The sequence below is a fragment of the Schistosoma mansoni genome, chromosome 1 (assembly GCF_000237925.1).
Source record: "Schistosoma mansoni strain Puerto Rico chromosome 1, complete genome".
In the NCBI taxonomy this organism is placed as follows: domain Eukaryota; kingdom Metazoa; phylum Platyhelminthes; class Trematoda; order Strigeidida; family Schistosomatidae; genus Schistosoma; species Schistosoma mansoni.
The window spans coordinates 19,604,881-19,624,179 of NC_031495.1; the positions used below are offsets into that span (position 1 = coordinate 19,604,881).

Genomic DNA, 19,299 nt, shown 5'->3' on the forward strand with positions numbered 1-19,299 from the left:
GTTTTTCAGTAAATTCCGAAAAATGAACTCAATTCGAAAGCAATTAAACCATAGTTGCAAACAAGAATGTATCTACCGCACAAACAAAAGAGGCGTACGAAAGTTTTCAATCAAACTACTTGCGTGATTCTTAGAAGACAAGTCCCGATACTCAGTCACAGTTTATTCACCTTATCGAAGTGGCCCTACCTTTCCAGCATCTGAAATAACGAACACAATAGAAAAGCTTTGTTTAGTTAAAAGACTGATGCACTAGAAATGATATTGTACATTAAAACTTTTAAACAAATACAAATACATTTGTCTACAATCATTTATGTTTTCATATTATTTGCTTCAGTAATAGTCTTTCTTCTCTGTTCATCACTTGGAAGCATCGCTTTCGTTAACTGTTCTACAAGAAGAAAAGTAACACTACTCTTCTGCATAACTAACGTAATATCGAAACAGCCAAAGTGCCCGCGGTAGACAAACGAATGCCCGATGTGATATTAATCGTCAAACCTATGAATCCATGGTGCCATGTAAGACGGTGATTACGTACCAATGGTAGTGTACAACCGTATGTCGGATTAAAACTTACAGTTAGGTCTATGAGCACTTACGAATCCAGCTAAAAATAAAAATAGACAAGTAATAATAACTTAAAGGTAATGTTTACCAGAAACTAATAAGAAAAAGAAACAGATATTCAATTGCAGATACAAAGTGCATTTACCTCACCCTTTCTTTGGATCGTCATCCACGCTTACTGACTTTATCTCGTGAGTCGTGCAAGAGGAATCGGCCTAACATGGCTTGAACAGGCTGCACGTAGGAACCAGAACATTTCTTTCATAACATTATGTTTTAGTTATACAGTCATAAGAGTAACCATAGTACCTGGATAAGAAGGTAGGGTGATCCACATTGTGGATGAAGCGCGAGGTGTGATTTCGACGTAAGCTAGGAGGTCACTCTATTCCTGTCGAATTCGAGTAATCCCCAAGTCATTGACAAAGAACACCGAAGTTGTTGATCTGTATACCAACTACACTAAGTAACTTATTACAGTAAATTCTGTAACATTTGTAACGGTTTTGTCTTTAAACTGGTATGCCTTGTGTAAAATATTGTTTCTTCGCAAACAAATTGCCTTTATCATTAATCGTCCTGGATTCGTACGACCTAAAATTAAATCCTGTGAAGAATGCATTCCGTGAGCATTTTTCGCTTGAGATACGCGTAATGACTCATCATCATATGGTCGCGATTTCTAGAAGCGCTCAATCTTACGCGGATCCACTCTCGATCATCAGTTAAACGTAGCAACGCAACCTCCATAAGGCGCGCCAACCCTTACATTGACAATTTGAGACTAGCTAACACTATTTACATTCACATATGAAATGTTTTATCCCCCTGATTCTATAAACTACCTGTCTTATGATTCACCAACCTCACTGAGCAACTTATTACACTGAAGTTCGTGTCACATGTAACAATTCGATCTTGCCTGTAAACTGGCATGCCTCGTTTAACACATTTTCATTTAGGAATATACTATCATTATCATTACTATTAATACGGAGACAGAAGTCTGAAAACTTTAGTGGAAGACGATTACGACAAAAAAACAGATAGTTTGCAGTTACTTTAGCAACGCAACTGCCGTATAAATCCTCTCCTCTTCGTTTCGTTTACCTCCCCATACACACTCTACATATTGTGACCATTGAGGACTTCACTGTCTTGGCGTGTAAGCCTAACCGTTTCTTAGGAATTTGAAAAGACTGTTCAGAAGTTGTCAAAGCATTTAGATGAAGATCTGGTTTAGTGTGGAATGCACCTTCGCTTTAAAAATGGCTGTTCATCTCCGACAAACTAATTTGTATCCGTGAAATTTGGTGTGCTCTTTAAGACCAAAAGGTACCCATAGATGTGGCCTACATTGACTTTTGACATTGGATTTGATAGTTACACAAACCTGGGTGTTATTTAACCTAAGTGATATTGAGATTAAAAGAAACTTAATTACGTGGATAAATGATTTCCTGGTTGAACATCAACAAAAAGTACGGGTTAACTTCAAGTCTTCGTAGTCTCCCATAATCATCAGTATTGTTATGTGCTGACAATATCAAAATATAGAGAGCGATAAAAAATAAAGGAGGTAGTTTAGGGCTTCGAAACGACTTGCAAAAGTTATCTGAACGGTCTAGAATTCGACAGTTGCTGATATCTTTAAGTGGATCATGATGCATATTGGTCACCAAGGTACAAATCCATACATGATGATTAATACTCAGCTGCCTGTTATCCAGACAGATAATGACCTAGGGGTCATCGTTATTCAAGACTGGAAAGCTGCTGCACCATGATGTGCAATAGACTCCAAAGGCTTTAGGACCCTATGGTCAATACGTAGACCCTTCGACAATGTCGATGCTGAAAACTCCTTGACTTTGCATACGATGTTCATTTGACCTAAACTCGAAAGTTGTATACAAGCCGCTAGCCAGCTACTAAGAAAAGAACGTGAGTTCTTATATCAGTTTTAGAAATCGGCAAACAAGTTGATTCCTGAAATTGCAAGACAGTTGTATGAGGAAATACTGGATAAACTAAACCTAATCCCATTGTCATATAGATGGATAACAGGCGACTTGATTGCATTTTTTAAACTACTCAAACTTCGCATTTGTCATGTCCTCATTTTTATTGCCTTCCAAAAAAGAGAATTTATGAGGATACACCAAAATGGTTTACACGTCCAGAACAAATTAATTGTCAGCTGACTATCAACTTCCCCACAGAATCATCAGCGGATGTAAGTTGCTACCTAAAGATGTGATTGAAACTACATTTATTGACGCATTCAAAAGAAGTTTAGACCAACTGAGAAATTCACATAACCAGACTACCCAGGCTCTTATCCTCTCCGGAGTGAAACTGAAACTAGTGTGCAAACCCACGGATAACTAACAAACTGACTAGAAATAGCTCAGTCAAGTTACCCAAGATCATTTTAAAACAACAAAACAATATATTTATACGAGCTCCCCGGTATTGAATATTGCAGAAACGCAAAAGTTTCAACGGCAGCGTTACGATGGTCCGCAAATTAAAGTATCACGAACGAAAATTGCTAAAGAAAGTCGACTTTATTAACTGGGAATGTGACAACAACTTACATGAAGTTAAGATTATGCGACTATTTCACATCCAGAAACGCGAAGACTACACACTGTGAGCCTTGATTAAAATATTTATCAGATCACTTTCTTAATAATAATGTCGACTTATTCGTACAAACCTGAGAAAAACCGCGAAAGCATAAGGGTCACTTATATTTGGGAAAATGAGGGGGAAACTGTCCCATTAGGACTTTTCTATCATATAACAACGATCACTTTTTAATTATTCACGGACAACGGCAAACTTCATTAACTTGTTTATCGGGTAATCAGTTATCACCGAGCATATAGTCTTCTTACGAGCCATAATCCTTTTTAAAAGAATATACTCAAGAAAAATAATCCCTTTTGTGCACAACAATCAAATAGGCTAGTTTAATTAGGTTTATGACTGTGGTTTGGAATTGTTGGTTTCAGATTACCACTTATCCACTTGGTAGCGTCTAATCCATACTTTTCATATTAAACATCTTCACCCCTACACAGTTTAATTACGTAGGCTTCAATGTATGTGCTACTGAGTTGGTTACTGTTTTGTTTCAGTAGTTTGAAACTAGATCAGAGATGGAATAATTTCCAAAACGTTGTAAATTGTTGTTGATATCTTTGAGAACTAACTTTTTAATAGAAAAAATCTTAATGCCATGCGCAATCTAACAAGTATTGGCGGTTGACTTATGACTCGTTATTTTAGTCTTTTGGTTTGCAGCCTTCGCTTCTTAATAAACATCTTTATTCGAAGGCCATCGTATCGGTGTCGAAATGAAGGATTTGAAAAAGAGGTATATTAGATTAAATTTTGCTGGTTCCTCATGCCGAAATTCGTAGCCACAACTGGTTGGGTCGATGCTCCTTGTAAAACAACTACTCGATCGTGGTACTGAGTGGCTTTCTTCTAAAACGGCGGGTGTTTTAGTGTTTTGATACGTTTCCGGTTAAAAGCTTCCTTACATTCAGCCCTACTAGTTAATATCAGCAGGTATAATTAGTGATTACGTTCCTCATTTCCGGCTCTATACGTCTTCAAATTGTCTGCTGGATTGAAAAGTTTCCAATCATTTCACAGTGTTGGTTTGTTGTTTCTCAGTTACTTTCTCTAGTACGTTACACATTCACTAGATCTACATATAGTCCTGTCTTAGCCGTAACAAGTATATCATCTCTATTTCCTTCTCAACATCACTTCCCTGGTCTGAGTAACTCCATAGAGCTAACTTCAAATCCGTTTCGCTATTTATTGTTTGATCTTGAAATTAATGTCATCCCAGATATGATATGAAGAGTCTTATAACCGTGGATACAATCCTGATTATTACCGGGCTATTACTATAAGCTAATATCTATGTTTTAGTAATTGTAATGCTGAGTACGTCTTTTATCTATATATATCCCATTGTTATGTAGTAGGTTTACATGAAGTGTTACATCAGTGAGTGAAGCATCAAGAGCTACTATGCTTTTCTGATTTTCTGTATTACCAAGAACTCAACGAATGATAGTTGTCATCCACCGTGGATGTCTGTCGTATATCTAACCATATCTTGACAATTTTTGTAGGCTCGATTCATCTGCTTCATAAATATGCAGAATTGTAGCTTTAATCCTTCGTGTGCTTAAGCTGTCGAATGTCATATCTCTACACCAGATATATGTTTACTTACTTAAGCTTGGTGCTCCTCTTGGGGCATAGGCTGCCTATCAGGGATCTTCAAGTAGAGCTGTCCCGATCTCTCCTCCCCGGTTGTCGCCTAGTTGTGTTCTTACTGTTAACCCTTGTCCCCAATTTCTGGGAGCATGCATTTCTTAGTCTGCCTCCTCTTTTTTCTTGAGGACTCCATGTTTAGCCTTGCCTTGTGGTGCAGTTTAGTGGTTTGTTCACAGTACGCCTCACCTACATCCAGCGTCTTTTCCTAATTTCGTCCTCAACCGTCAACCGTTTTATTCTATGACAGTCAGTTATTCCTGATAGTGTCTGGCCAGTGTATTTGAAGTATCTTGCATAGTTACCTGATTATAAATGCCCGTACATTTTTTGGTGTTGGTTCTATTCCTTTGCATTTTAGCTCCATATAATAGAACTTTTAACGTTAATGTTGGGAATCCCAACTTTCGGATCCTATGAGGTTGTTTTAAGTTTCAGATATTCTTCAGTTGTATGAAAGTTGCCTTTGCTTTGCCGATCCGTGCCTTGATATCTGATCAGATCCTCCTCATGTTTTGATAGTACCTTCCAAATACATAAAGAGTTCCTCTTCTTCCAGAGCTCCCCCACTAAGTGGGACTTATTTGGGGCTCGCTGTGTTGTATTCCGAAACCTTGTTTTTCCCCCTATGGATGTTGAAACCTACTATTGTTGAGGCAGCTGCTATGCTGTCTACCTTCAGTATTTGTTGTTTTGTATGCAGTTGTAGTGCTGTCATTTGCAACGTCCAAGTCATCCAACTGTGTCTAAGGTGTCTACTGTGTTCCATGCTTTTCCTGTGATGTGGTTTTCATAACCTAGACAACAGCTAGTAGAAAAAGAAAAGATGAAGGGAGAAATTCTTATTCGACACCAGTTTTTAATTGGATCTGTGAGTTGTCCTCCATGCGCGACTTTGCATTGTAGTCCTTGGTGAGAGTTCCGTATGATAGTGATAATCTTTTCATGTACTCCATAGTGTTGAAGAAAATTATATGGGGTCTTATCTATATTGTCGGACTTTTTTCATAATAAAGGAAGTTTATATAAAGCAGTGAGTTCCATCCAATTGATTGTTAAACAACGATTCTCCATGTCGCGATTCGTTCGGTACGTGGTTGATCCTTACAAAAGCCAGCCCGTTGATCTCAAGTTTGCGCGTCTGCTGGATCGTTCATTCAGCTCAGCAACGTTATTTAAAACTTTGCCTGGCACTAATAGTAGCATGATAGCTCCGTAGTTCTCACACTTACTAGAATATCTTGATGATGTATCCCTCCCTCTAGTCCTCTGGTACTTGCTCCTTCCAAGTCTTTCTGAAGAGAACGTGGGGCATCTTTAGTGTTACCTCTATATTTAACTTCATCACCTAGTGTGTTGTCTAGTCCTGCTACTTTCCAGTTCTCGATTTATCTAGTGGCCTTGCTAAGTTTTTCTATTGTCAGTGTAGTACCACCTATGTATGCTGCCTCAATGTTCTGTCTCTTTAGCAGTGTCAGTCTATTCTAGAGCTCTTCAATCTGCTGTGGCGAACTGTCCAATTGCTCATAAATTTCGGTGGTTGTTTTCCCTCTTGTTCTCTTAACAAGTTTTTGGTCTGATAAGTTCTTTGGAGAACATCAACGCAACCCCTCTTGTGCGTGTAGGGCTTCTTCGTGGTCTATAACATTTCTGCCGAAGCTAGTTTTTCCTGTCTAGATCTTGTCCTATGGGTTTCACTTATTCCAAGCATATCTGATGTTGTACCTTTTCATTTCGGCGATTATTTGAATGACCCTCCCGGTTTCCCACATTGTACGGACATTCCATGTGCCTATATTTATCGTTTTCCTGATTGCTAGAAGAGGAATTAGCCTTACAGCTCTCAACGAATGTTGCCTTTCGCTATTAGACATAATAACTCCCTTGTATGAACACTCCATAACCCTATGACCAGAATGCAGTTGGTTTTTTTGTAGCTACTGATCTTGTAATTGATGATCAGAGGTCAAACGTATGTGTACACTACAATGTCAACTAAATCCGTCGATTCAACAACACTTGTGAACTTTTCGTGGTACTAATAGTAGTGTGATGCCTCTGCAGTTCTCACATGCTGAGATCTATTTTCTTTGGTCAGTCAGTCAGCTACAACGTAGGACCAGACACACATATGCATCAGTCCAAGTTGGTATCCTAAGAGATATCATTTTTTCCGATCTGTTGGCAGTTGTTCATTCTTCCAAATCTTACTGAGTAGAACGTGGAGCATGTTTGCAGTCACTTGTATGTCTGACTTCAGTGCTTCAGCTGATGTATTGTTTGGTCCTGCTGCTTTCCAGTTATTGATTTGTCTGATGGCCATGCTGTCCGATGGGTTCAGTGAGGCTGGTCTACTCAACAGTTCTTCAAAGTGTTCCATTCACCTGTTAAGCTGTCCTTAAATCTCGCTGATTGGCTTGCCTTTTTGTTTTTGACTGGTCCCTCTGGTCTACTAATTTTCCCTGCTGGTTTCTTAGTTGTATCATACGGTTGTTTCATATCTCCTCTTTCAGCGCTTTGCGCTGTCACTGCTTGGTCTTCCATGTATTTACGCTTTTCGGCTCTAATGGATCCTCTTTACTCTTTTGTTTACTTCTGACTTTCACTGCTCTTGTTCAATTGTTGTTAGCTACTGTCATCTTGTTCTCCATATCATGAATCTTGTCCAGAGTTTCGATGAAGATCCATTCCTTATGATACCGCTTGTTGCAACCTAGAACCTCCTGACACGTTGAAATTGGTGCTTCTTTGATCCCTTTCCAGTTGTCCTCCATAGTAGTTTCTTCTTCTTTCAGTAGATCCTGTAAGGATTGATACCTGTTGTTGAGAACTATCGTGAATTGGGTATGTCAGTTTCTCGAAGGAAGGATGTATTGCACCTTTGTAATGTTGTTTCCCCAGTGCTTCTTTAGCTTCAGTTTCATCTTGGCAACCATCAGGTGGTGATCTGAAGCTACGTCAGCTCCTCTCTTGGTTCTCATGTCTTCCATTGTCCTTCTGAATTTTTTAGTGATATAAATATGATCGATTTGACTCTCTGTAGTACGATTCAGTGAGACCTATGTAGCTTTGTGTACGTGTTTGTGTAGAAATATTGTGCCGCCTATAAGCATTTTGTTGAATGCATATAAATTTGCACGTCTGTCACCATTTCCGTTCCATCCCCCCGAGTCAGTTCATGTCGTCGCGTGATATCTTCATACCCAGTGTTATTCATTCAGACTTAGGCGTTTAGGTCTCCCATCAGGATGGTCAGGTCCTTTCCTGAGCACTTCGCTATGATTGACTACAGCCTCTCACAAGGCTGATCTTTATCGTTTTCATTGCTATCATTGTCGGGCCCATAGCACTGGATAATATTCATTGTTATCTCCTCCTTCTTTGTTTTAAAAGATGCTTTGAGGATTTTGGATCCATAAGATTCCCGTCCTGTAAGTGCTTTTTGTACTTCTTTGAACAGCGCCAGAGAAACTCCCTGTGTGTGCGAAGCATTTTCTCGGTCACGGCCAGAGTACAACAACATCTCTCCTGAATCTAATCTTTTCCGTCCAGCTTGGGTTCAATGAAATTTTACTTAGCCCGCGAATCGCCAAGTTGTATCTCCTTATTCTCGCAGCTATTCGACTGTTCCTATCGGTTTCCTTTACTTTCCGGCCATTCTGTGTACCTATAAAAATTATATCTCTGATTATAGGTATCATTAACAAGTTTTGATTTGATAATTTTGAATAAATTGAGCATTGGGTAGATTGTTATAAATAAATAATATATTTGTAATATCCCAATGAGTAGAAAAATTAGATTTTCTGACGTTTCGTGACTCAGTATAAGCCACTTCTTCAGAGAATAAATAACCAATTTCTCTGATTGTTAAAAGGGACGTCGGCTTCGTGACTTCTGAAGAATCTCGGCTTTCACCATAAGGCATCACTATTCTTCTGAATGAAGATCTTTCAACTCCCAGAAAGGAGTTTAGATGGCCTTTTTCTGGTTGGCGTTTTTCTAGTTTTCTGGATAAAACCACCGCTTAAATGTATGACGATCACATAATCGTGACTGGAATATGTTCTCTAAATCCAGTTTCTCAATTGCGTTATCCAAATGGTACAGCTAATTCATGTAACATCTGCGATCCTAATAAAATTCTTTCTCTTGACTGATAATGAGTTGACGGGGAACATTTGTGTTTCAAGGTGAAGGGTTTGAAGATTCTGTCTTCTCTGAGCTGAATGGCTCAATCAGGAAGCTTCTATTGTCTTTCTCAATAAACTAATAAAAACTCACTTTAAGACGAAGTGATCTACTAGAATTTCTGGGCAACTGATCAGCATCTTTCACTTTTGACCTAGGATTTGGATAGGTCTTGATCACATCTATGTGCTGATGATGTTTCCGAGAGAAACAATCAAAGTTTCTTGATTAAACCACCCAGCTCAGAGGACACGATACTTCCGAAAATTCACTGATAATATTTCCCGGTGATCAAACTTCGTTTAAACATTTTCTAAGAATATTACTGACATTTATAATTTTGCGTTGTAGAATTTTTGATTATTTTTAGGTATGGAGTGATGATAATCATATATTAGTAAATGTGTCAGACAGATTCTATTTTTAAGAGTATCCTTTTTTTCTTGTGCCATAGTTACAACAAACTCTCTCGAAAAATCAGAGAAATTGCGGAAAAACTTAAGAATATCGATGAAAATGATCCTTGGAGAGCAGAAATGACTGAACTGCTGACAGCAAAGTTGTATGTCATCATTTTTAAGTGTAACAATTATAAAGACACAATTTGGGTTTGATACCAACAAGAAGAAGTCTTATGTTAGCGTCAAAGGTCAATGCTTCTTCATTTTGTCGAAGGCGGCTTTCAGTTATTGTAATGCGTTCAAAAATGGCAGAAACAATGAAAGCAGCTGTGACGTTTGTTGAGCAAGGACATGTTCGTGTGGGCCCAGATATCATACGAGACCCAGCATACCTGGTTACAAGGTTTGTCAATGATCTAAACCCTTTATCTTACGTTAAATTCAAGAGTATACAGTAGTTTGTCAGATGTAGAAAACTGTCTCAGAGATTCTTTGTACTTGTTTTGTATTATTTCGAAAGATTCATAGAGGTTATCTGCAAACAGTCTGCAGCTTGTGACAAGATATATAAGAATTTTCATGGTTATGAACTTCGGTTAAGTGAATACATATGAATATATTTTTTCACTATATCTAACATTAACTATATGATTAAAGATTCAGTCAATCGTAAGCAACGCAGAAACTGGCACATATCTGTTCAAGTTGCCACACATCTGCACAGTAAGATGAGTACTAAAGTAGTAAATGTAGCAGTAGTATCAGTGACAATGAAAAGACTAGATATGGAGAATATAATTCGCGAAAAGTGAATGACTTCGCAGAACAAAGGGTATAAAATAGTTTTAGGACTCAATCTAGTGGGAAGACCTAGTATAAACTCGTCGACGGCATTGCTGTCAGTCCTGAGCCACGTCACCCTAAGTCTCCAGCCGTTAGTCACAATAGTCACTTAAACCCGAGACAGGTGGTCTACATTTACAAAAAAGGCTCAATCTAAAATTCAATGACCTTATGGACTTATACCATGTCTTGGTCTGGCTACCCTTAGCTTTATTCCAGTTAACTGTTATGCCTGTGATTAATTAACTATTTGAAGTGTAATCTGAACAAGAACTAGTTACGATACTGCTACAGTTTTCTAGTGTATACCTTAAACAACGTAATATATCTAGCTGAATGAAATCTGTATGGATTGTGGTTTCTACCTAGACCATATATTTTTATAATTTTTCCCTCTTATTAGTCCATTAGTACAGTCATCTTATTCCCCATGAATCTTTTTTTGGTGCCCTCTTGTACCATGCATTCGGTCATGAGAAAAAATGACTTATTATTCTATGTATCAAACCACATTATCTCTGTAGTCATTACAGACGAATCCAATGCATTAAATCGTGTGGCTAACATGTTAGTCCGTTTTTATTTCTAAATTTGCTGTCAGATCTATGGAAGACTACATAACTTGGGGATCTCGATCGAAGATTCGTAAACGGATTGAGGATTATAATGGATTGCGAGATGATTATGATGATGTGTGACAAATTGAGAGTATATAATACTATACATAAATCATTCTGACTACAAATTACATATTTTCTTAAAATATATAGCTGAAATTATTCCTTCAGAAATTCTTGAGTTTACTGCAGATTCAAGACAAGTTCGCTTTTTCGATCTCTCAAGTAAATCGCCTGGTGAGAACTATTCGAACTTTATAAATTAGGATCGTGAAGTTATGATCATTTGTAGACTATATCTACACTGTTTAGATAATATCTACGAATAGATCTAAAGAATCCTAATTAAACCTCAACGTGGTAATGAAAACTGCTTACATGATACAATTACTAGGTAATTTTTCGGCGTTGGTGGTCCCCCGAAGTTTTGCATAACCTGAATAGTAAAATTTTGGACGTAAGTAATACAAAGGTCTTATGGCCATCCGACAAAAGTATCTACACATTGTCACTCAAATCTGTCAATTTTCGTTAAATCTTGGACTTCTGTAATTTTTATGGTGTAGTGTAGGTGTCCATAATATAATGAACAACATATTTTACAGATTTAGCCCGTTAAATCGTTTTTTGGATCAAATGAATAATGTCTCTCATAATTTATAAGTTCGGAAAAAGTCTGAATGACTTGAGTGAAATTTAGATCCCTCAGAATTTTCTCTATGATTTTTGGAGACATCATTAACCAACCTTTGAAATAAAACTTCTTATTAGCCATTTTTATCTCAGTTTTCCCGCTGGAGCCTGGTAGTTTCTGTGAAACTGTAGTTCACAATCTTTCTGGTCTATACAGTGTAGTACAACTACAGGTGACGTAAGTTGGCAAAAGCCGAACTTTTTGAATCCGTGCACAGATTTCGTCAGGCACCAACCCATGAGGGCTGATCAGACTTCCAACATAATTGAAGTTGTCGACGCGTTTCTCAGTGCTGCCGAAGGACTCTGCATTTTGTCAGCGTCTTCACTACATAGGACTACGTCATCTGCGTATTCTACGTCGATTAGTGTACCCCCTGGTAGGAGATCAATTCCTGAAAATTCAGTCGAAGAGTGTTATTTTCAGCAATAGCTCTATAATGAAGTTAAACAAAAATGGAGATAGTGGACAGCCTTGTCGGACACCAATTTTAGGTTGCAAAATCAGATGACAGTTTGCCATAAGCTCTCACTCGACTGGTAGTGTTCGAGTAAAGAGCCTTCACAAGGTTTATGTACTTCTGAGGTATGCCTTTCAATGACAGACACTGCCACAGAACCTCTCGGTCTACAGAGTCAAATGCTGCTTTCAATTCAAGAAAAACTATCATTGTACACGTACTCCAGAACGAGTGGCAGTCTTTAATCGAGCCTCTCCAACGATGACTGATGGTAATATGGTCTATTTGAATCTATCGTTAGTTTTTTGCAGGGGGTCACCATGTTAGACGATGTCTCTCCTTATGCTCGAAATTAGTGCTTGCTAAGAAGAAACGATTGTCTGAGCATAGTTGCAACAGACGATCACCATTATCTGTTCGCTGGGCCGAAATACCCACCTAAATGTCTTTCTGTTTGGTTTAAGCTACGTACTTGGGCATTAAAGTCACCCGCTAAAAGTACTATGTCTGAGCGCTTAGCTTTTTGAAGAAGTTCAGAGAGCTCTCTGTAAAAGTTATCTTTCACTTCATCCAGGTTGCAGTCAGTGGGAGCGTAGGCAGGAATGACGAAAAGACGACGATGTGTGTCCCTGTCCTTACGAGTTCTTAGGGAGCCGTTTAGCCGAACAAAACATAGGCGACTGTTAACAGGGATCTATCCCACAAGTGCTTGTCCTGCCCCATACTTAGTATTGTGCATACACCTGCAAGTCCACGAGAACTTGCAGTCTCTCGTCGGCTCTCCGTTTTGGCCAGGTCAAGTGAATGACCACACTATGATCCTGTATATATGTTTCAGAAACATAGCTTACATCAACGGCACGAGATTCTAAGGTCTTAGCCAGGGAGGCCTGCTGGCCGACTTGACATGTGTACATTGAAGGCCGCAATGTGTAGTTTGTAGCGAGAATTCAGTAGACCTGGGACAGTATTTTGCGCACCAAAATCGCTGGCCATAGTGACACTTAAGGAGGAAGATTAGAGTTGGTAATCGAGGTAGGAGGAATAATAGAAATAGAATAAGGAAAGTTGATTATGAATAGAGTGATCTTGAGTGCTGTTAGAGGTAGATACAAAACGAACATGTGACTCTCTTTGTGACAATGATAGCAAAACAGTCACTGAAAGAACTTTACTTACCTCTTCTATAGTTGAAATCAACCCAACTGAACTTTCTAGTTTACAATTATTAGGTTTTTAGAATTTTATTATTTATTTGAATACATAAACATTAGTATAAGGGAGTACCAAATACATATGCGCCACGCAATAACAATGTGGTTGTGAAGAAATAGAGAATATAAAGCGCGTATAATAAAAGGAAAACAACAAGGAACAGAAACCAATAAATGAGAGGAATATACAATAATGGGAGAAACAGTTCAGTTAGCAAAAATATAACTAGAAACAATTCTTTCAATTAAAGAAGTTACGTTCAATTTTTGTGAAAAAAGTAAAAGAAAGTTGCAGCAGGATCGCCACTGACATATTCTAAGCCATGTTTGATAACGTCTCAAGCCACTGTGCTCCACCATCTCTAGGATCCCAGCTAGGGAGTCGTGGAGGACCAACAGAAGCCAGTCTTGTACAGCTTTCTTTCACACCACGACACCGTGTCATACACTGACCACCTCTCCGCATTTTCCAACCAGTCCCAGTGTTCGCCAATGATGCACAACGTGGAATTCTCTGGGATGACATTTGTGGTACATGTCCAAGCCACCGAAGTCGATGTTTCTAGATGAAGACACCCACCGAATTATCGTTGCTGTCCCTGGACACACGTTGCCGAAATTCTGCATTACTAACATGGTGTTGCCACTGGATGTCAGCGATCCTTCAGAGACAACGATGATCGAACACAGAGAGTCGTCTAACATCCTCAACTCGGAGAGGCCAAGTTTCACAAGCATAAAGAAAAACTGCTCTTACCGACGCGTTGTGGACCCGACCTTTTGCAGACAGACTAACATCATGAAGGCTCCAAAGATGGCCCAGATTGGCATAAGTCTCTCTGGCTTTCAATATACGTGAATTGATCTCATCATTCACGCCACCGCCAGAACTTCTGCAGCTACCTAGATACACGAACTTCTCAACTACTTCAATCTGCTCACCACGCAGGGTGAGTTCAGGATTAGAATCCTGCCAGTCTTATAGAAGTACTTTGCACTTCGAAGGTGTAAAGCACATACCGTACCTATGGAAACTGATTAAGTGCGGATTGCATGGCATGGGCATTATCGCACAGTAAGACAACATCATTCGCATACTCAAGGTCGAGAAGTCTTTCTCTAGGCAACAGATCCACACCGCCATTACTCACATCCATCAGAGCTGTTTCCAGAATGTCATCGATGGCAAAGTTGAAGAGGAATGATGAAATTGGGCAACCCTATCTAACCCCACTGCTTGAATGGAACAATGGAGAAAGGTGGTTGTATGCCCTCACTCTGCCTGAGATGTTTGTATATAGAGCTTTCAAGATGCTAATAAACTTCTCAGTCACACTCTTCTTCAAAAGACAATCCAAGAGAACAGTCCTGTCCAACGATTTGAAGGCGGTCCAGATATCAAGAAACACTACAATTGTTGGCCTGTGATAGGTATGACGGTGTCATAACATTTGGCGGAGGGTGAAGATATGATCAATACATCCTCGACCAGAACAAAAGCCAGCCTGCTACTCGCGAGTCAATCTTTCTCAGGTTTTGAACAACCTACGAAGTATGGTGGAAGCCAATAGTTTGGACACAATCGAAAGTAAACTTATCCCCCGATAGTTGCTACGGAAACGACGCGAACCCATTCTAAAGATAGGGACAACTATCGACTCATTCCATGACGTTGGAACACTCTCTAGCTCCCAGACCTTTGTTCACTTTACTGAAATACTTCAAAGCCCATGGACGCATTCCATATAATTAACCATGCCAGTTAAAACACCCTATTGTTCGTTTGCAGTCCTACTACTTATTGTGAAAACAGGCTTTTCATAGGCGTTAATTGGTTGAATTTCAGTCTTTGAAGACCCAACCGTCAGCTAGTTTCACAACAGTAGCTATAAGTAATTGTAGGAAGCTGTGAAGATGAATTTAAACAATTAGTCTATAAGCATCACAAATTGACTGAGAATCTCTCTAATACTCTTCTTGAAACTAATACAATTCCCTTACCCCCTATCTCTGACTAACCCCCAAATGCCCTGGTACAGCCGAGAGTGAGTAGGGCCCACCCTATCCCTCCAAATGCCCTCACACGGCCACGCGTATACAGCCTCTGCCAGGGAAGTCCTACTCACTGCCTTCTCGTGGCAGGGGTGTTGTTTATGAAATTAAGACGAAAAGTGAGTGTCCGGCTCTTTAACCAGGTTGGTGGACATGGTGAATCCACCCAGGGAAGTTGGAAAACCATGATTCAAAACCAATGGGCTCCAGTATCCTGAGGGAACAAATGGCGTATGAACCAATAGTCGGTCACCGGCTACCATGGGACTGCATCTCCTCACGATGCTCCACCGCCTAGTGGATCAGACCTTTAGGTCGAAGGTTCCGGGTGTGGGGCCCCTTAAGAAAACCACCTGCTTCGGTCTAGGTACCCGGGTAGTATCATAGCCCTCGCACAATTAAATGAAATGACAATTTTTTTGTGTGGCGCATACATATTTGGTGCCCCCTTGTACCAATATTTATGTGTTCAAATAAATAAATCTCTGACTAGTCGAATTACATCGACCAGGACCCTAAGTTAACTTCTAATGATGTTGCTGCCCAAGATCAACGGTTAACAAATATAAGACATGATACTACACTGGTTTATTCAAAGGGACATTGGGGTCTCGAAATTTGTCTCCCTTGTGACGAGCCGAGTCCTGTTTCAAAGCATTCGGCAGTTTTCGCATCACACTAGCAGCAAGTCACCCAGAGAGAAGACAAATACCCGCTGGCGTCGTGATGCGTGGCAATCCACCAAATCAAGATACTGTAATGTAATGCGTTTTAAGGATGAATATAACATCAACAAGATGACCAAACTAGTCAGGAAACGAAGAAATTCAAAAGACAAATCAGCAGTAAAACCAATAAATATACACCACTTCGCAGATACATTGCGGTCGATGTTAACGCTCATACCTCCAGTTTTCCTCTCAATCGTCTGTCTATTGTCAGTCAGACAAATGGCCTAGATCCATTTGGTTACGGCTGTATCCACAAGAAAAACGGAGATTTTGAGGAATCCATAGCTTCAAGTAATGTGTGCAAGGAAGAAAATCGATCCAGGACTCGCACGTCGATCTAAGGTGATCCTCATTTAGCCAATTGTCAACGAACTATCGTCACATTTATTCTGTTCATTAAGTTTGTAGTTGTCGTTAGTAATTAGATTCTCAATGCATTCATCTGTGTGTTGATTAATTCACTGTGATTTTCTGTCTAATGACAATCGCCCAGTCAGTAAGATTCTCCAATTAAAAACTACTGAGTAAACACCTGATTGAATCCTTCTAGGGTTTTTAATAAAACATCATCACGAGACCTATCTCACTAATTTTGTAGGGAATTCTCATCGGAATGTTGTGTATTAGTCGTCCAGTTAGTATAGATTGTATTATGTATTAGGGGGATCTATAAGTTATCCATACTTCGGAAATGGCAAACCCGAACTCAATTCACAACGTAAATACAACATAACAGTATTTTGAATGCAGTCAGGAAAGTGGACTGCATGGTATCACATGGACTTGTTTTACACAATATAGCTGACCCTCAACCCAGTGGCATAAAATATTTTGCAAAAAGAACATAATAAAGCAGTAAGTGCTGTGTCAGCGTGTGATAAACAGGATCTATGAAGAAGCATAGAACCCTACTTTTCCCTAAACATGAGTTCACTGGTTGAAAATGAACCACAATTAATGGATATATTAATATCTACGCATATATTCATCTTACTTTTGGTCAACTATTATATTCTGTTTCCTCCCATATATGCCTATTGCTACATCTCCAGTCACGACGATTAATGCACCTTCCAATCTTAAGACTGATTGGTAACATGAGAGTAATCGTTCTGAATTTAAACCGTTAAGTGAAGACACAAGTGTATTCAACTCGTTCCCATAGAATATAATTCGGACTAGTCAATAAATTCCTGATACCATAATATTTATTTACAAAAATATATGACAATTTCCAATTATCGAGCCCGATGATAAGGGTGTTAGGAGGATTTAAGCGACCATTGTGAAGGAGCTAGCGTTTTTAGAGTAAGGGCATGTACTGATTTCATTTCCTCTTCCAACAGTCTATGAACAATTCTGAATAACTTTAGTTAGCGTCATGGCTACTAACCTGTGTCTGTCAACAAGCGATTTACCCTCGAATTCTTGTGAGACGACTTTTACATCAAATTTCAGACCGCATCCATCTGAAAAGTCAACTATTTCCTACTCTTCAGTGAAAAAATTACGTTTTACATACGATATGAAGTGGGTTTAATGATTTAAGTTTCTGCTCAATTTGGTCTTTCATGACCTTGCAAGTAACGCATATATTTAGATCATACTCATATGGTTGTGGACGGAATAAAAGAAGCTTACGCTTTACAAGCTTCCGTGTCTAGTAGCAGTGGGTCATCAATAGCTCCAGGCGAGAACCTAAGTATATTAACGATAAAAGAGGAAAATTAAGTTGGCCAATCACAGTAAGATACTATCCTTAGTCCTTAGGAATATGTCGATTTTTCTCTTAAAGCACTCCTGAGAAGTCGCTTGGACTAGCTCAGTCGGCAGCGAATTCCAGCATTTGATTACTCCTAAGGTGTAGAAGTGTTTACATCCCATTTCGCTGTGTTCTGCTTCTAATTTTTGGGTGTTACCCTTCAGGTTTGTGTTGGGGCTAAACTGAAGTAGGTGTTTAAGGAGACATCCAGAAGTGTTAAGGATGAAGTAAGTCATTAGGTCACCTCTAAGACGCCTGTACTCTGATGGGTAAAGGTTCAGTGATTGTAGGCGCTCTTCAAAAGGCTTGAATTGGAATCTATAAACTTATTTCGAGACCCGCCGTTGGATACGTTCCAGCGTGTAATCATGCTTTTTGAGTGAGGGAAGAAATACTATGTCTCCATACTGTAAATTAGGGTGAATGAAACTGTTGAGGATTATGTGGTGAAGATACGACTGATATTCTAACTTTACAATTAGCTACCAGTAGCATCTTCTATAATCGAAACCTTCTTGACCAATGGAAATCAGAAGTCAGACGAGAAGAGGTAGGAAAGATATATTTGGTACGTTACCAATATATCGAGGAATGTTTATTCTAAGCTGACTAGTGAACGTAGGAGCAGTGTCCCACGCCGAGTTGAAACGCGATCTGGTACGGATGCATGACCGAAAGCCTTCAGTTAAACAAGTTCACTTAAACAACGTGGTCAGCATCCAATGTCGAACACTTAGAAAGCTATTGATTTAGGGGAATTATTTACAGCTACAGATCACTCCCCCCCTAGTGAGGTAGTGATGCCCCTATGACGTGATCAGCCAGAAGTTTAAACCCAACGAGTTTGTCGTTGGTAAATACTCCTCTGATAGCTTGCTATGCTTAGCAGCGTCTGGTCGTCTTTCCATACACTAAGGGACCAAAATGTACATAGCAATAAAGAAATAAAGTACAATGAAAATTTCGGTTCCTTGTGAAACTTCGTCGTTCTTTTCCAGCCGTCCTGGAAAAGAGAAAAAAAATAGAACGTGTGAGTGCATGTCGAAAATACACTCGTACTTGCGTAAGGACACAAGATGAGCGGAAAAAATAAACTAATACACTTGAAACAGAGTAAAAGCGATCGGAAAAAAATTGGTTTTTTTGGTTTTTTGTATAAAAAAAAATATAAATACGCTCAAAAAAACAAAAATCTTTTGTTTTTTGTTTTTTTTAATAAAATAAAACAAATGAGCATATTAAAAAAATATATTTTTTATAATGAACAATGAAAAGGGAATTCGGGATAAAGTTTGTGTCCTACATGCAATAGTCGTTAAGATGTTCTGGAAATCTTACTCTTCTTCCAGAACACGTTGTTTTAGGCTTATTTTCCGATGTTGACGAAGTGTCAAGGTGTGTGTCGGCTGTCGTATGGGGTACTACAAGTGTAGGAGCCGTATCGTTCGATTGTACC

The 19,299-nt window shown here is 39.1% G+C and overlaps 1 protein-coding gene across 1 annotated transcript; it reads left to right on the forward strand.

The window, feature by feature from the left end:
- Positions 1–3,071: 3,071 nt before the first annotated feature.
- On the forward strand, positions 3,072–11,095 carry Smp_102820 (ribosomal protein related). Its single transcript, XM_018793571.1, has 4 exons — positions 3,072–3,228; positions 9,524–9,631; positions 9,667–9,873; positions 10,915–11,095. The coding sequence occupies exons 1-4, from the start codon at positions 3,092–3,094 to the stop codon at positions 11,009–11,011; spliced, it is 549 nt and encodes a 182-aa protein (XP_018648070.1). The 5' UTR covers positions 3,072–3,091; the 3' UTR covers positions 11,012–11,095.
- The last annotated feature ends 8,204 nt before the right edge of the window (positions 11,096–19,299 follow it).

Excerpts from the sequence above, each read along its gene's own strand:
- Smp_102820 (XM_018793571.1), top strand. The coding sequence starts at position 3,092 with ATGGTCCGCAAATTAAAGTATCACGAACGAAAATTGCTAAAGAAAGTC. Across the intron at positions 3,229-9,523 it reads AAACGCGAAGACTACACACT|TTACAACAAACTCTCTCGAA; the intron begins GTGAGCCTTGAT and ends CTTGTGCCATAG. Across the intron at positions 9,874-10,914 it reads CCAGCATACCTGGTTACAAG|ATCTATGGAAGACTACATAA; the intron begins GTTTGTCAATGA and ends ATTTGCTGTCAG.